Source organism: Eutrigla gurnardus, assembly GCF_963514095.1.
Source record: "Eutrigla gurnardus genome assembly, chromosome: 1".
In the NCBI taxonomy this organism is placed as follows: domain Eukaryota; kingdom Metazoa; phylum Chordata; class Actinopteri; order Perciformes; family Triglidae; genus Eutrigla; species Eutrigla gurnardus.
In genome coordinates, this window is record NC_139915.1 from 8,647,171 (window position 1) to 8,666,437 (window position 19,267).

At 42.1% G+C, this 19,267-nt stretch overlaps 1 protein-coding gene across 2 annotated transcripts in view; it reads right to left on the reverse strand.

Moving 5' to 3' along the window:
- Positions 1-5,598: 5,598 nt before the first annotated feature.
- syt7b (synaptotagmin VIIb) overlaps positions 5,599-19,267 on the reverse strand; it is a 90,695-nt gene continuing 77,026 nt past the window's right edge. The window contains exons 8-13 of one of the 2 annotated variants that reach the window (XM_084009131.1): positions 13,892-14,015; positions 9,363-9,630; positions 9,074-9,243; positions 8,637-8,751; positions 8,254-8,453; positions 5,599-6,570 (exon numbers count right to left, since the gene is read on the reverse strand). In XM_084009131.1, the coding sequence (XP_083865257.1) occupies positions 6,466-6,570; positions 8,254-8,453; positions 8,637-8,751; positions 9,074-9,243; positions 9,363-9,630; positions 13,892-14,015 (982 nt within the window). In that variant the 3' untranslated portion in view covers positions 5,599-6,465. The remainder of the gene's footprint in view (positions 6,571-8,253; positions 8,454-8,636; positions 8,752-9,073; positions 9,244-9,362; positions 9,631-13,891; positions 14,016-19,267) is intronic. The other variant, XM_084009132.1, reaches the window with a different exon arrangement.

A 19,267-nucleotide genomic window follows, 5' to 3' on the forward strand; every position in this document is an offset into this window, starting at 1 on the left:
CATTTCTCCTTCTCTCATTGCTATTTTCACATACCAGGGTCAAATAACACGTTGATGGTATGAACGCTGTTGCATAAGAAAGGTTGTGTTGCCTGCAGTATCAGTACATGGCCACCAGATGGAAGCAGAGCATCTTATTTTCAGAGACAGTCGAACTGAAGCACCTGCTGACCTCATTATTTCTGAGCAAATGGCTCACCTGCAAAACACATATATCTCACAAACCTTATCATCTGTGCAGAATACAATGAGAAAATGTCAGCCCACCACGGATTGGACGCTGGGAATCTTTATGCAGCGGTTTACAGATGGAAAAACTGAGATGCAATCTGGCTGAAAAAAACAACAACAAAAGAATCACCCTACTGTCACTACATTATGTCATTTAGGAATAAAATGGATGGTTGCCATGGAATAGGCGGTGCAATTTTATTAAAGCTTTTCTGAGGCAAAGCGGTTTTCTGTCAGGCAGAGTCTAATTAAAGCACATATTTTTTTTTTGCTTAAAGCCATGTAAACAACAAGGTTATATTTCTCTCCGCCGCCACTGAATCAGTGTGTGTTGGCTGTGGGGAGAATTTCTAGCCCGGCCGTGTGTCATGTCGGTTCAGTTGAACCGTGTACCGAGAGCAGAAGGGAAATGCCCTCTAGCCAGGAGATGTGCTCAGAATCTCAAAAACGGATGACAAGCCTGTTTGTGTGCGCCCGTAGAATCATAATGTTCACATGATATCCACTGCCGAGGTGTTGCACGCACAAAGCAGCCGTACACATACGGGACCAACGTTGAGGTCATTCTCATCACGTTAAAGGGAAAATATGACGAGTAAGGATCCCAGCCTTCGCTGTTTATGTTCTCAGCTCGACTTAAAATAGACCACAGTGATGTCAGAGGGGTTCCCCTCTGCGTGCTCTTTGCACCTCTACCATCTGTCTCATCATATAGCTTAATTACTGGTGGAAGATACTGCGCTACAATTACACTTACTGTATTTCTGCGACTTTCTACAGAGGGAAATATTTCTTCTTAGTCCACATATATGTTCACACTTTATTTTTTCAAGACTTTTTCAATTCAAAACGTATGATACACTACAATATATTGTTCAAGATTAAACCACTTCTTTCTCAAAGAGGTAAACTTATCCAATATTTCACCAAAATAAAGCAAAAATTAGAAAAAGGGTGAAAACAAACATGTAATAGATATTTCTCTTCTTCTTTCCTCTCCCATTAATCATGATTTATCTCGCGTCCCTTTGGAAGAGGCCTGAATCATAGGAACCATGACCTATTTGTTATAAAGTAATGAAACAAGCTCAAACAGTAATGCAGTAATGCATCCACTTTATATACAATGTGTATAATGTATACTCGAGCACACGTTGCTGATAATACATATGTACTTTAATTTAAGTAGGAATTTGAATGCAGGACTTGTAACGGGGTCATTTTAAATAGTTTTATTGGTCCTACCTGTCACCTCATTGTGCCTGTGTGAATGTTACTGCACTATTCATTTGACATTAGTTAAATCTGAGGCTGGCTGGGTGTCACAATTCCCTTCTTTGAAAAAAACAAAAAAACACCTGAGGATCCCACATGCAGGGGAACACAAATGTCTTCATTGCCGAGTGTGTGTTCATTTGTTGCCCACGCACACCCACTGTGCCTATCTGCAGCCCTGCGCTCCTGTCATACTCCACTGCTGCTTCCTATGTCGTGACGGCTCTCGGTTTTCTCCTCAGCCCCGCCGTCACCCTCCGCTCCCCTGGAATTTCATTCCATCTCATGTTCTCTTGTTCCCTCTCTCCACCTCCAGCAGCTCCAGCCTTCATATTGTCTTCCCATGACTGTTGGAGAGTCGTGATCAGGGGAGCGCAAAGGGAAAGCGGCTCTCGCTGTTAAGAGTTACTACCGCTGCCAGGTTTGACTTTGAGGACGGAGGGGTTAGATCAGCCGGAAAATAAACATACAGCCTTGCATAACATTGTGCACAGTTTCCCCTGTTAGATCGTATCTTGTGTTGCAGATGCAGTGAAACATAATTTCCTTCGTTCTAGAGATCCGCACCAACGCGGGAGATTAAAATCACACTTTAAGAGAGGCGAAATAGAGAGCACATGTGTATTTTCAGCAGTGTCTGTCGCTTTAACAACTGATCCATGTATTTGCAATTAAACATCTTCAAAAGAAGTCGATGATATCAACACCTGGAATCAGACTGAACTGGGATTGACAGGGAGTTAGCAGCAAGTCTGTGAAATAGTGAAATAAAAACTGGACTTAAAGTCTCACAGTTTACACTCAGATCTTCATGGTTTTCATTTTAGCGTTCTTGGGTTGTAAGTCAATTAGCACCAATCAGTGGAAGGTAACTAAGTAGAGTTTTACTTCATTTGAGTATTTCAATTGTATACATTTCAGAGGGATTATTGTACTTTTTGCGCCGCTAGTTTGACTTGACAGCTGCAGTTACTTCTTACTTTTCAGGTTAGATTTGACAGAAAAAAAACAATGTATTATAGTTGATACTTCTGTACTTTGAGTGCGATTTGAATCAAAGGACTTATTGGAGTAGATAATAGAGTATTTCTTTATATTAATGTATACTTTTAGTTAAGTAAAGCATCCACTTACTCCTTCCACTTCTGCCTTTGAGTGGATTCAACAACACAGTAAAAACCTTTTTGCTGTTGTACCAATAATAAGAAATAATAATAAAAAAGAAGCTTCTGAAAAATTCATAACAATACCAGAAGTATCTTTGTTTTATATACACATCTATATTGTTATATACACTGTACAGATTTCAAAAAATAAATGGTTGATATTTAACATTGTGCACCCCACAGATGTGTAACTAGAAAGAGAAAAGGGAGTGAAAGAGTGATACCAAGGACAGACAGATATCAACACCCCCACTAAATACTGATGCTTTTTTTTTTCTTTCATTTTTTTTTTTCATACAGGACACTTCACAATCATTTTTTTTACAGTATATAAATTAAAATGTTGCTGGTTAACCTCTCTTTGTCTCAAGCAGTCCTCCAAGAGAATGCCCTAAATCAGAAATGCGAGCTTTTTCCAAGTAAAATGTACAACTTCAGGGTATTTGGCCAGTGACGAGTGCAGACATCCAAATGTAGCTCGATTTCTTAAAACTAAAACATACCAAACCCTGACTGTTATTTAACCAACATGTAGGTTGCATTGATTAAAGCGACTTTCACTTAGCCTTTGGAATGTAATGCTTTGTCAGCAGCACTGAAAATAATGCCTCGTGTAAACGCACAGGGCCATCAGGACAAACAGATGACTGCGTTCCTGGTTATTTTGGGAATGCTCCGACGCTCTGCTCTGACCTGAGACGTAGCTAACAGTGACGAAAGGAGGTGATGATTATCTCTTGTCTCACCTCTCCCCCCTCCCTGACACCTGGGGAGGGGGAGCACATATGGTATGGTGACGAGCGAGGCGTGGCAGGGTTTATAAGGCACACACAGAACACTTTGTGCCAGAAAGCATGTGTGCACGACGGGGGTGTTTCGGGGGAGCGTCAGCTGTGATGGTAAGGTGCCGCCCTCCGTTTTTTTGGGGGGGATCAGAAGGACAGATAGGACAAAACGTTGGCAGCCGCTTCTATCTGAACTAAAAATTCTGCATGATGGTCAAAGAAAACAGGTTTTATCTGTTGTAAAACCTGTATGTGACATTTTTCCTGACCTTTGCTCTCAGCTCATGTATAACAAATTTGCCTCCCCCTCAGACCAAAGGTCCCTGTAAACCACACACGAGGAAAAAATAACCCTGCTATGAAGAGAGGTTTGTTCCAGCATCATCAACAAGTGCAGTGATTCTTAAAGGAGTGACAACGTTTTAAAAAAAACATACTTCTTTGTACATTTGTTCCATACAGAATAAAAACGGTAAACAATGTTGTTCTGTATTAAACTGGCAAAATAGAACTCAGTGCAGATATAGACACACAGAGGGACTCACAATAGATACAGTCGAACCAACTAAAGTTCGGACACGGACGCTCACACACATACACACACCCAGTAGACGAGAACGAGCAGTGGAATGTAAAAAGAAGTTTTCCCCTCTCTCGTTTGTTTCATAAAAGTCTATGTGAGACTTGGGGGAGGTCACATTCAGGCAGTGAAGCAAACGACTGGAAGACTGACTTGTACTCGGTTTAACCCCCCCGTCAAATATCGTCCATGGACTCATTGTGTCAAAATAAATAAAGGTTTATAGTGTTCTCTGATGCATATTCCAGGTTTAATGCACAGATTAATGCAGCTAATTATGACTGACAGGGATAGTGCGTCTTGATTTTATTTATTAATTCTACAACTAAATTTTCAACAAATTACCATCTGTTTCCCTCCCGAAGAAATGTAATGCCTGCATACATAAATTGTCAAAATAAACTAAAGGTCCACTTTCTAGCTGTCTCCCTTTGACGCTCCTCCTCAGCAGATGGAGTTTGCTCAGTTGAATCAAAGATCTCACGGTGGAAGAATCACAGACTGTTCAATTCCTGGTTTGCATCAAAAGGAGCTACAGCAGAGCTGTACATCCCTAGCTTTCTTCTTTTTTTTTTTGGCGCTGTCACTGATGTCTTGAGTTTGGTGCGCATTGGTGCATCGCCACTGTGTGCAAGCGGGGGGTTGAGCAGTCTGTTTCCCAGCACCAGGTGATCTTGGACTCAACCGAGCAAACTCCATCTGCTGAGCAAAAAAAATGTGAAATGTGGTTGAGAGGGATGGAGGAGACTCAGTTGCCACACAACTGCTATGAAGCCATGCAGCACGTTTTCATATTTAGATCCTGGAATGGAGGCCGTGCTCAAATAATGGATGGTGTTGAGCATAAATGTCGCTGTCACTCGTTTTCTCCCATTTCTCCCAGCTCCAGTGGAAACCATCCACCGAGGGGTTCCTGGATTATCCGATTAACCAGAACATTGTTTTCTGCAAAGACAAGCTGGCGCTGCTGTTGGATTTTTTCAAAAAGCCATTTCAAATGCAGTAAGCGCTATAATACAATCCTATTTATCTCCTTTGTTTTTTGGTGGCTGCAGTGACTTCAGGGAATCAAACCCACGACATCTGAAATGATCTGCCTGGCTTAGTGCCTCCAGGGGTACGCTATAAGTGTGGTGAGTGACCCTTTAACCCCAGTGACCTCCCCACGCCATCAGCGAACTTCAACACCACAAATACTGACAACATCTTATTTTCATCATTGTTATCAAGGGCTGTTTTCAACGATATCTTAGTATTCTATTAATTTAGCTGTTCAAGACCAAAATACTCCCTTATTCACACACACACACACACACACACACACACGCACACACACACACACACACACGCACACGCACACGCACGTCTATGGAAGCTGGCTTTTTGCTTATTTTCAGTGTCTGGAAGAACAAGTTGATTCTCTAAATTCTTTTAAAAACTAAAAAAGAACACACAACATTCAGCACTTGACTCTTTTTTCCCTGTCCATTGGGATTTCTTTTCAAAGAAAAAGACAAACGTTTTTTTGGGGGAGGGGGACACTTTGCCCTATTGGACCAGCATTAAAAATGTTCATATCCTTTTTTTTCTTTTTCTTTTTTTAAAGTTCTTCAGTTGGGGTTACAGCACATCACCCACAGCACGCACAGACAACAAAGGGTTCCAGCTAAGGGAGAATTATTACAGTGGTGCCAGAGAAAGAGTGAAAAAGATCAAACATGAGTTGAGTGACAAGAGTCCAATTCCATTTGAAATACAGCCCATCGCCCTTCCATCACCTGTGTCGGGTTTTCTGATCTTTCAGGCATTTTAAGGGTATGGAGGGATAGTGACACTAATGGAAGAGGACTTGAACGAAGAGCAGCAGAGTGAAAGATTCCTCGCTGCGACACCACATGTAAATGGATCGCACAGCTTGCTGCCATTCACACTCAGGCGCACGTTTGAACGCAGCGCGTTTTGCCGCCACAGAGGATGGTTTGGAATATTAGTTTGATCCATTTTTGGTTGGTAGTTTGTATTCATGGCTGGCAAGAGGCACTGCCCTGATGTTAAACACTGGGAATGGTCGACAAGGTGGAAAAAAAGACTGCAGAGTAAAAAAAAAAAAAGGAAATCTTGTAAAATGAGGTCACAAGGAGGAAGCGAGTGAAGACATCAAAGACAAGACATCAAGTTCTGACAAAGAGATGAGACGGGGGTCAGGTGGGAAGCAGAACTTGACGAGGGTGAAATTTAAGGATGGTGTCACAAGGACTGAGGGCGGAGGATATCAAAGAAGCCTGAGAACAAAGAGATGACACACTTCGCCTGCAGCCCAGGACTGCATTTGGGGAGTAGGGGGGATGTGTGCTGAGGGCAGGGGCCGAGGGGCGGATGCTGAACTCTGAGAGGACAAACACTGCAGCCAGGTTGGTCGCTGCGTCCCTCAGGCCTTGAGAGCATGCCACTGGGACACAGGGTTACGAGGACGACCCATCATGTCTTTCCAGTGTTTTACTTCTGCAGGGCCGCTCTTCCATGAAAGATAAATCTGTGAGAAAGAGAGAGACAAAGTAAGATTGATGTTGTTTGTAAAGAGCCCGCTAAAAAATACAGGGACAAACAAAACTCTCACCGTGAGTCTTCAGCCCTGCTTTCACCACTAAGCACTCTAATCAGAATTTAACTCAAATCCAGGGCAGAAAAGGAGCCGTTACGAGAGGAGATTCCACCTGCTGAAATACTCTGAGAACGGCTAATGCTGCCGCTAATGAAGATCAAACGCAGAGTCTTTAAGTCCTTCTCATGTAGATCCGTACACGTTGCAGGAAATACTGCTTTTATTGTCCTCTGACAAGTTATTTATGAGTGTGGTTATAATAGGCAACATATTATTAGTGCCGTGTGTGGGCAGATAATACATGTGGTTCAGATGGCAATTACTGGAGATGTTTATGAATGACAGGCAGTAGCTCATCCATGCAGTACACAGCTCAAAGAGTATTATTACAACGTCTGAAGGAACAAGGGTTTGATTTGAGCGTCGGTGTCAATCCAATATTTTAGACACAAATCATGCATTCATGAGCTGTGTTAGTGCTCTATTCCCCGGTATGTATCCATACTTATAGAACTGTGTGTGTTTGGTTTCAAATATATAAATCAGTCGGTCTACACAAAGACCTGGGATTCGAGTTGAATCAGCAACACGATCAAATTGATGTGGATGACGGAATAGCAGCGACTAAGGGGATGCTTTATTTGATGGGTGTTTAAATTTCTAATCATCGCCGAAGACGTTTCCTGAAAAGAGCAATGTCATTTGGCAATAATTATAGCCGAAGCAGAGAGTGTTAAATTGGTACACTTCCAATTAATTAATCACAATTCATTGTTGAGCTCGACTCTTTCAGTTACTGAACCTCAACATGCAAAAACGTGACTTTGTCTACAAAGTTGAACTTTGTACAGTTGAACTTATATGGATGATTATGTTATCAATGAATGAATACTTCATGAATATAAAGAATGGAGCTGTTTTTTCAAAGAAATTCTTCTGGAAAGCAAGTATCGAACTAACTGACCATTACTGTCTAAATTCAATGTTCTCCAACATTACCCCCAAAATACACCATTTGTTTTTCTGAGAGTTCCTTAGGAAACAACAGACCCAAACCAATAAAAAGACAACAACAGACATACAGTATATTGGTAACACTGTGACCTCAGCATTCAGGTTAATTTGCCTCCGTTATTCTTGGTGTGTGCAACAGATTTATAGGAGTTTTGCTCAGAGATAAGCAGAACATTTGAAGATTAATAACAAATGAAATGTTCAGGCAGCAAATGGTCAAAAATACAATGTGCTGTATGTCAAAATCAGAGGCATGTTCCAGTTTTTTTTTTCTCCAGAATTTGGACACACTTTCTACAATTTGTCAAAAAAGCAAAATGTCCATTTTAAGGATCTGTATTTAAATAAACGAGCATTTGCCTGCATGTCATGCTTATTTGTTATTGGTGGAAATCTAAATTCACACTCAAAATGAAGTGTTTTTCCATTGTTCTCATTGACTCATTGACTCATTTACAATGCAGAAGATGGGTCTGCGTGATCCAGCAGGGGTCAGTAGAGACTGAATCAGTGATTGGGTGCCGATGGTCTGTCACCGAGTCAGGAGAGCACAGAGGAAGAGGAGAAGAAGAAGAAGAAGAAGAAGAGGGAAGGAGTTACCTTTCCAATGACATCATTGCGACTGAGCCTGTCCTTGTCCATGACAGTGATAATTATGGTGGTCTCCCTCAGTACGTGGGCAGGCACGTCAAAGGGGAAGGACTCGTTGAAAACGGGGTTCAGGCAGCGCTTCATTACGACCGTCTTCTTCTTCTCCACGCGCTTGTCCTTGTGCATCAGCCACACTTTTACGTAAGGGTCTGAGGAGAGGGAGATGTGTCAGATTGTTCACAGTAACTCACTCCCGTTTACGTTGTGTTAGTTTATAGGCTGTCCTGGATTTGATATCATATTCTAAGAGGGAACAATTTTTCATTTTGAAACAGTAATGCTGTAGAAGGGCAACAATAAAAGGACACGGGAGATGAAGGAGCATCTTATACCAGAAGTGCCTCCGATGTCCATGGCTTTGAGGTTGCGGGCTTTGATGATGCTCACAGTGATGGTGTTGGCCGTGGGGTTGTAGCACAGAGACACCAGCAGATCCCCTCGACTCCCCTGGAGAAAATCACACACCAGAACAGCCAGCCGCTTACTTTTTCATCCTCTTTTCACACGGTGTCCCTTCTGTTGCATACTGTGTGTTTCTGTCTCGTCCTCCGGCTGTCTGCGTTCACTCCATCTACCTGTCAGCCTCTCCATATTCCCTCCTTTCTCCTCTCCCACCACCACGCTGCCACATTTCCCCTGAGAGCATCACAGCAGCCAGGAATGACATCACCCGTTACATTCTGTCCCATCCTCTCCCTCCCCCCCCCTCCTCCCTCTACCTTCTTGCTTCCCTCCCCCCTCCCCCCTCCCCCTTTTCCATCTTACTCACGCTGCCGTCGCTGCACGGTTTCAGCTCCTTCCAGAAAGTCTGCATGTTGGCCAGGTCCAGTTTGTTGAGGGGGACAGACACCTCTCCTATGGGGTCATTCCTGCTGAAGCGGTCGTAGTCGAGGACCTGCAAGTACAGAGTCCTCTGGACCACCTTGTCATAGGGGAACCCTGTGAAACAACACAGTGCTAGGGAATCACAGGGATGCACACGGAAACCAGCCTGAGAGTGCCTGCCATGTGCAGGGAATTGTGAAGTTCATGTATTATGTATGTATTATCCATCAAACCTTCAAACAGGAAGGTCTCATTCCAGTGGGGGTTCAGATTCTTCCTCTTGACTTTGGTCTCCAGTTTGTGCTTCTTATCTGGCAGCAGGTAGAGTTTGACAAACGGATCAGAGGTGCCGGAAAAGTCCTTAGCAGGCAAATCCTGGCCCTTGAGAATTTTGACGGTGAGAGTGGAGTCCTGAAAGCTGTATCCGACACTGAACTGAACACGACCCAGCTTCTCACACACCGGACCCTCGTGGTCATCTTCCTCCGAACCTGGAGACAACTAGAAGAGGAGGAAGAGGAGAGAAATGTTGTTATCTTTTACATTGTAATGGAAGTAGTATTTACTGATTTATTACTGGTTCATTACGCTGTTTTGAAACAAGATATTACAAATTTGTGCTTTTCATAAGATTTGCAAATTACATTTTCAGGAGCATCTACATTCTTAGAGGGAAAAAAAGGATTCTTTCTTACAATGAACATCACTCAGAGATACATTTTAAGCTCTTCTTACAAAGCATATTTCCCTTCAGATTAGTTTTCACTTTAAGAAGACAATTATTATTTCATTGTGAAGTAGAACCGGGGAGAAACGCCCTCCTGTCAGTAGTTTAATGATGATCCTCTATGATTCAGTTAAATGACGGGGTGAAAATAATAAAAAAAACGTCCCAATATAACACCAGTATAGTGTTAGACAGCATCACCAACTCCAAAATGACCAAACAATAACAAAAAGTAATGTTATTGATATGAAAAAATACAGTTTAGCAACAACACACCTGTCTGTGATGATGATCCCAAAGTGTCTGAAATGTCAATTTACTACTCACCGTAGAGTAAACCCCTGAGTATCTATTACATAATAAGGATTAGTGAATGAGTGAATGAGGAGTGATTCAACAGCACTAGAGTTCCTCTGAATCATTGAAAGTTCAATAGCATGTGAACGAGGGTCGTGTAACACGGTCGAAAGCGCCAGAACCTTGAGTTGAGCCGTTGAATTTGGATCAACAGCTCGAAAACATGAAGGTTGTTCATGAAGGTGAGATTTCTAGTACTGTGGATGTATTCATCTGTATTAGTTTTAACCAGAACTGTAGACCCATGAGGCTTGCCCCACTATCATCAGACTACTGGGTCAATCTCAGCCATATTCCCAGTATGTCCGCACACAGATTAAACCCTCTAATCCACAGGGGGGCGCTGATTCTGCACTTCAACACCAAAAACCCAGCTCCCAACCAGCGAACTAGCATGTTTTGTCACATGGCTGCTGTCTGCTGTGCGATAAAGGCTCAAATTGTCCATCGCTGTGTGGAGATGAGAGACAGATTATCTATGGGTAGACAGACCCTCTGACTGATGGTGGCGTGGCCTGGAGGGAGGGAGAGAAATCCAGTTTTAAAACGTGCTATCTGATGAGGGAAGAGCTGGAGGCATCACTCAAGGAGCAGTTCCAGAAATTTAATATCCAATTCTGTATTCTCCCACATATTTCTGATGGTGCTGCTCAGCCTCATTCTCCATGCTGAATATGATCACTTTTCATTATGCAGTCCTCCACCCAACAGCTGGCCTAAATTGCTTTTCCCCATTTTTCGGTGTTGGGCTCTCTTTCTCTATTTTTTTTTTCCCAGGGTCCTCCCTTCTCATTCAATTCTTAAATTCTCCTCTCTAATTTATTTTTTCTGAAACCCAAACATCCCATGTGCACTAGATGCAAATTCTCCCGGAGCACAAAAACACTGCAAAGTCTGAAAGGAAAGGGATAAATCGATGAAATACAAAAATAAACAATGAATGATCCTGCTAAGAAATATTCTCTGTCTTTCAAAAGCTTGACGTAGCTTATTCCTCGATGCCATTGACCTCCATTGTTGTCCAAAAACTACAAACATTAGCCACATGTCGCGCTGACTAACATGTACCTCCATTAACCATAAACATGGGCACTGTAGTTTCTTTTGAGTCCTGCTGCTGAAAATACTCACATGCCCACAAAATGTGTATCAATCCGCATCTGAAAATAGTCCTCAAGAAATGCACCCGCCGTTGTTTGAGTAACATTTCTTTAAAGCTACATTGCCCTGCTGTTTTAGGGAATTATTATTATTTTTTTAAATGATAGTATACCAACTTGTAATGATTAACGTCATCTGTAAGAATGAATGGGCTTGGTGCCGAGTGCCACAGATACTGAAGGCTGCAGAAGTCAAAAAGTATTGAGAGACAGATTAACGCACTGCTGCTTTTGGTCTTTTTATGGGATTTGTTGACAAATCCCAAATGGAAAAAGAAGAGACGACTGGCAGCCTTATGCTTTGAACAAAAAAAAAAGCACATATAAACCTCTGCAAATGTGTGGATGTGCATCGACACAGAGGTGAAAACACGTTCCCACCACACTATCACCGGCTCTGTGAGCATCTCAAAAAATGTCAGAGTACATCCTGATAAGGACCATGTGATGCTGACCCATTCTCTCTCAGCTCCTATCACCTGAGACGCTGGGATGTATATGTACTCTGACGTTCAATGCCATGACTCTTTATCCCTTTTTTTCCTTCCCAGATACAGTCTTTGAAATAAAGTCTCTATATACTGCCACTTTTTTTTTCCAACAGCGGCACAAGTGGCTCAAAAGTGCAGGATGGGTATTTTCAGCATGAAAGGAGGGTTGTGTAATATATAGACGCCTTTGGCAAAACTGCCCAGAATGAGTATTATCATTAAGCACTAGCGCTGTGAATCCCTCAGACACACCACGAGACCCACATAATTACACATTGCTCATCCCCACCATATCCTCGCAGCACCCACAGCACTGCATGTTCTTTCACAGCTAATTACCAAACCCCGCTCCCCTCCCAGTGTCTCGCTGCATGGTGATGATTACTGTATGTTTCAGCTAGATGGGATGCTGCATGGCAACATCCAACTGTAGTGCTCTACAGGTGGGTGAGCTGAGTGGGATGGAGACAGCACTTTCTGAGCGATGAAAGACTCGCGAGGAGGAAACATTTCGCACAGGACTTCACTCAATTGAACTGAAGTGTGTAGGCTTCCTTCTCTCACATTCTTCTTCAGAACCGACACAGTGTATTATTTGCAGTAGGTGGCAAATAAATGGAAACATGCAAGATGTCTTAAAAGTGTACTTCTGGTATAATCAAACTTATCTTTTGGAGCATCGGCCATCGATTCAATTCCACAATATGACAAAATATTCCACTCATCGACTGTGATCTGGCAGTCAAACTAGAGCAAAGTTGAACCAAGGTCGTTCAGTAAATAGTTATAAGATGTTTGCAGTTTTTGTGTTTTTGTCTAAATACGTTGGGGTAACCTGGGGTTTGGTTTAATACCCGCATGATGGTCTGAATGCCTTTGTTTTCTCACCCCAGCGGGCCTATTTTTTAGTGAAGCTGCCATGTAACTTTAGAGGTAAAATGGTAAATGGACCTGCATTTATAAAGCGCTTTTCTAGCTAACTAGCTACTCAAGGTGCTTCACTACTACTTTTACCCATTCACACACATTCATACACTGATGGCAGAGGAGCCGCCTGCACATCAGGATATAACTCACTACATACACATTCACACGCCGATGGCGCAGCATCGGGGGCAATTGGGGGGTTTAGTATCTTGCCCAAGGACACTTCGGCATGCAGACTGGAGGAGCCGGGATTCGAGCCGCCAATCTTCTGATTGGAGGACGGCTAGCTCTACCTCTGAGCCACAGCTGCCATTATTATGACATTATCACTGACAGGACTGATGGCCAGAACTGCAGAAACAGACCCAAGTTGTACGAAAGTGGAAGTGCATCATTGAACCCCAACTTAATCACAATCCCAAATGCTGCCATAAAGGTGAGCCATTTTGGCTTCAGAGGCGGTTATCGCTGAAATCACTGTTCTTTGAAGGAGCTCTCAAAGAATATCAACATAAATCTTAGTTAAATTGGCAATATTGATATGACATCAAGAAGAGCTCGGGGGCGGGAAGAGGTAGCCGTGGCAACATCTGCTGATCAAGAACAAGATACAGTGAGTAGGTGGACCTTGAGTGGGGATTGCTTGTTTGCTGATGTCAAGAATAAACTATAATAAACATAAATCAATAAACAAATAAAAAGGAGACTTGAATGTAATGCTAAAGTTCATTTAAGCTATTATAACCTATGTTTATTTTAACCTATGTTTATTACAATGTTAAAAATGGTGATAAATGACTAATAAATTAAGGTAATATATTATCTTTTACATTATTGTGTGTACACCTTTCATTCCTCATCCACTTCCTTGTCTCGAGGCCTTTCATCTAAGGACACACAATCATGAAGCTCTATTTAAGTCTCAGCTGTCTCATCTAGTATGATTTAAAAGGCTTTGCCGACAGCAGAACCACTCGTCTTAATATAGATGAGTTCCGTAATGCAGAAAACAGACCATGGTGAGTTAGTTAGGGAGTGGTGTATCAATAATAAAGTGTCTCATGGCGCTTCAGACATACTGTGTTGATATCGTGCGTTACCATGAGCATGTCACTGGTGACGGAGTTGGCCAGGTCAGAGACAGAGGAGTTGGCGTCGTGGCGGCGTCCGGTCTCGTCCGGGGTCTGACCTCTGGGGCTGCTGCCCGGTTTGTTACCCGGAGTCCTGTTGAAACGGACACAAACAGACACATATTCACATAAACATGTTCACATTTAGGGAGGGTGCCTTCCTTTTTGCAAAATTACATCTCCTCTGTGAACAAGACATGGTCCATAATGAAATGTCTTCCAAGTTTGGTGTGGAAGAACTTGACCTCGTGCCCAACATCAGTACTCAACCTGTCCAACACTCTGGTGGCTGAATGGGAGCAAAGCAGGTGTATGACCAATGTATCAGAAGTTGATGTAGTCACCTTGGCGTCACCCATTGGTTTGTGGACTGCAGTATTTAAGCCTTGAGTTCAGCATTTGGGCTACTGCCATCGTGGCTTTTTGCAACCAGAAGTGACACAAGAGGGTGGAGCTAAGTACAACCAACTAAATAAGACAGGAACCAGCTTTCATGATCTGAAGATACACCGTGGTATCACCTGTCAATCCCAAGGTTGCACGCCCTAAATCATACCCTGCTTTATCATCCATCCAACTCTAAGCGGGATGATAATTTACTAACATATTATTTTGCTATATTGAAAGAGTTGAAACTCATGGTTGAGACCATAAACTCATGTTTACACCGTTTACTGAGGTAATAAATCAAGTGAGAAGTAGTTTCAGGTCATCTTCTCATAGACTTCTATACAACTGCTGGTTATTCAAGACACCTTTGAATTGGCTTCAGTTTTCACACCCAGATGTTGCTGCCTGATTTCCCTTCTGTTTCAGTCAGCTACTCCAACAGGGTGCCGGCAATACCTTCATATTCACCGTGCAAACATGGGAGTTGTGTCAAGCTCACTCTTGGTAAGAAAGCGAATATGCTAAAAATGGCAGGCTATCACTTTAATGTTCATTGTTTTGGATCGGGTTGTTTCATGAGTGAAACATTAAACTGTCCACATACTTTTGGCCATATAAAGTCTGTCAAGCAACAGAGGCGGCGGTGAGCATCACTGCTGTGGGCTGCACAAGTGTTGGATGAATAAAGAGACTAACATTACAAATCATTACAAATAATTTCGTGCCGTATTTACGTTTTATAAAAACTAAATAAAATGTTCTACATCACCACACAAAGGCCATCAAACGGAACCAAATCCACTGTTCAAGACCTTCAGAAATAAACAGTATTATATGTGACTGATAATCCTCGAAGCAAAGAAATTCACAAACGGCAAAATACCGATCCTCATTTTGAGTAACAATTTGGTAAACAGGGAAAATACACAGATCTAATAGCAGTCTAGGCGTATTGACAAATACGACTAATGAGCACTTATCGCTGTGAGAGGGATGACCCAGAAAGAAAAAACGGAAGGCGTCGGAGATACGGAGAGAGCAAGCGAGGGAGCAGGTGAGCTGTAAAACACAAAGGTAGAAGCAGAAGTGAGATTAGAAGAAGGTATTGTGGGAAATATGATCTGAGAAGGAGAGCTACATTTGAAGAAAGAGTGAATGAGAGGATTTGTCTTTGTTGAGATTCGGAGGATTAATAGAATGAACAAAGTGAGGTCACAGACTCAAACACACACACACACACACAATAACACACAGGAGCTGATTGATTTGGATAAAGAGTCGGATGCCCTGAAGCAGAGGAAAGGAAGCAAACCGACACGTTAGATGGGCGAGGAAAATGGAAGGAGGCTGGAGACGGACGGGCTCTAAACTAAAAGCAGAGCGAGGGAGAGGAGGAGAAAAGGATACGGCGAGGACGAGAACAGAACCGATTCGTCACTCTGCGTTTCTTTCCTGTGATCTGCCGGTCAAAGCGCCAACAATGCAGCGAAGGCTTAATCCAAAACGTAATGGTTTCCATTCCAGAGGCTCACTATTTAATGTATCCACTGATAAAGACGCCTGAAACATTATTCCCCTCCCAGGTCAAACTGATTTACGCAGAGAGAGCTAAAAATGTTCAATTACAGCTTCTAATATCAACCCCGAACACAGCAGGCACATAACACCTGGTCTTGCTGCGCCACTGAGTTGACTCCCACCTGTGGTGCTGTGATCAAGGACCTGCTAGTGTAATGTAAAGCATGCCATAACTTTTTAGATCATTTGTCTTTCATCCAGGCAGCTAGATGGAGTCCAAATTGATATATGAATTAAGTTTGTTGTCATTGTAAATTCCATTATTATGATGGAATAATCATATGATGATTTGGGGGAAATGGGGCTGTGTGATCAACTTGTTAAATAGGCAAGCTAAGTTAAGAGTGGAACAAAAACTTGTTTTCTTTTTTTTTTAATATAATATGTAGAAGAATAGAGGAATAAACAGGTTTTGTTTTTTTTCCTCAGAGGGATTTACTTTTCTGGATGGATATTGAAGATAGAGAATGTCTAATAATGCTTTCATACCCAGATAACCTGATTGTCACCCGTCCTCCAACCAAGCATGTATTTTCAATATATTTACGAGGAAAATGAATCAACGTTCAGAGGTTTAAAACCTGCTTTAAATCCATCAGTGTTTTGTCACCAAGCTTACGTTTTCCCAGTGTGGGGAAAAGTTGGGACTGGTTTAAAAACGGTTGGAAGGTAATTCTGAGTGTGGCTGACATCGACAACATCTTAATTTAACATTATCCTACTCACAGGGGTTAAGCCTGATGGGCGGCTCATCTACCAGCCCAACAGCAGCCGCCTGAAGTTTAAAACTTTTCCAATAAGTGCTTGAGGACACACCGTTTGTTTTAATGTACCCCTCCATCACCTCCTCCCTTCTTAATAATCGAGAGCATTAGAGAACATAGAGGAGCCTTAAAGGCATTCCCCCACTTTGACTATAGAGCACATAATACAGGCCTGTCAGCGGGGCTCTACCCAAAGAGTTGATAAACGTTACTTGTAGGAGGGGGTTGGCTCCTTCTTCAACACACAAAACAGACACCACATGCATCTTGAACGATCAACCTCACACGAACACAGCCTGGAGTTGTCTTCATTTCATTCTGCTGTGAATATTTGGCTATAAATCATCCCAGCCATTCAGAGCACATGCAATTCTTTAACACAGGGCATATAAAAGTGTCATGGTTAATAAAGGCCTGCAAATATCATGCAGGGTTTGTAAACATATTCACTGCTCGGTATTCTCTGGTACGTATAAACTGGTGCTGAGCAGACGTAAAAGTCTTGTCGAACAATAAATAAACAGAGGAAATATTGTAAATCTTCTAAATAATCTATCTAACTAGCAGACACTATATATATAATATATTATATATATAAATATTATAGTATACAATGAAATCTAGTGTTTTATGACAGTCAAAATAAAGTATGTCAAAGTAAAGCAACACTCTCACTTCATGTCGATTTATCAGCTAAAAACAAAGCATCATAAATTTCACAGCTGCTGTCTCTTTACAACATTTGTACATTTCAATGACGAGTTTGTGCAAAGCTTGACTGACAGGAGATGAAATATGAAGCAGCCAAATCAAACCAAATTATGTGCAAATACATCCTATTTAGTCCGTGCGACAGTGATGACATCCATTTGTCATATCTTAAAAGAGGCAGTGAGTTCATAAGGAGGAAAAAAAGAGTTTCAGTTTGGATCTTGAAAAAGGAGAGCAGCATGTTTCTTATTTGTCTTCGTGGATTGTCTTGCAGGTGTACAAGTGCTTTTTATTTTTTTACTTGATGCAGCATTTACAGAGAAAAGGGTTTCACGCCAAATTAGCAGGAAAAATTATCACAAGATTATTTTTTCACCTTTTTCCCCACTGGAGTTTCTGCCTTCATTCATGATTTTGTTTGGGGGACACAGACACATTTAATAGAGACAAATCAGCAAACACTTGTTTCATTAACACCCCACATTCCTAGAGGATTTGTATTTGACAAGTATAGCTGTGTCTGCTTGTCATAGGCAACAAAAATTAATGTACTGCGACATGAAAGGCAAATAAAGACCTGCTGCTGCTGACCAGAGTGTCCTCGAATCAAGACTGTTGACACGGCAACAGCCTAGGGGACATGGAGCACTAGGGTGTGGTAGTGAGGTGAGTTCATCCAAGCGGGTAAATATACATATTTACTCACCGTCACACACACACACACACACACACACACACACACTCTGACAGACAGACAGGCTGCAGGGCACTGGTGTTGCATAATATCTCAACCGGATATGATAACATCCTCAAATTAGCTTTTAGTCCAGGGATATAAAGAAATGTGGAGACATTTTGCTGAAACAGTCCTGTGTGACCTTCAGGAATACTTCATTCTTACTCAATACAAGTGAACTACTCTCACCGAAGTTATTCTTTTTCTTCTTCAGTGACATAACCACACATAAATTCAACATTTGTTGCACTTATTAGAAAGTGAAAATGAGTGTATGTATCATGCTACGGTGGTGAACTTTGGAATATGCCCACACACAAGGAGAAATATCTGGAGCTCTGAGTTGCGTTTCCTACTGGGGACTATCTTGTCTAAAACACCAGTTACATAATTCACTCTTTAGAGGTTGTTGTTACCATGACTACTGAAATGTGTGCTCCCACTTAAGGTTGTACCTCACTACCATCATGAATTTTACACGGGGTTGCAGTAACTATGGTAACAGGAGCCTTCAAAAGAGGGACGTTAAAATCCAAGGAAGTTTCACGGAAAGGGGCATATATATATATATCTATAAAAAGTACATACATACTGTATACGAAGGTCACATTTAGAAAGGCTTTGAGACACACTCTTCAGTCATATCTACACTTTCCCATCCCGTTACCCTGTATGTGTGAGCTCATGTTGAATAAGTATTAATAAATGCCACCAAAGAAAAGTGCAGAACAGCCTGCAACCACGATACTCAAAACAACAGGCAGCGACAGAAAATGAGCAATTATGGAGTTACCTTCTTCCCCTGCTAATAAAAACAGTCTGGATCAGCAGACTGAAACAAGCTCTAATCTAACGCTGCACTTCACATTCTCGATGGGAAATGCAAATGAACTACCAGCAGGTCTATAGAACAAAATAAATGAGCACACACACACACACACACACACACACGCAATCCTCCAGGAGGTCGAGGGCTAAATCCCCAGAGAACGACCACTTCGATCTTACACATCGAAACCTAAAATCCCGACATTTGACCTCCCGACCTCAATCCGGGACTGAGTTGTAAGCCATCTTCTGTGTAATTGGACAAAGCGGGTCATCACATCCCAGGGGACAACGCTGTGACGCCTTATCTACCTCCTATGTCACATGCGTATTGTCTGT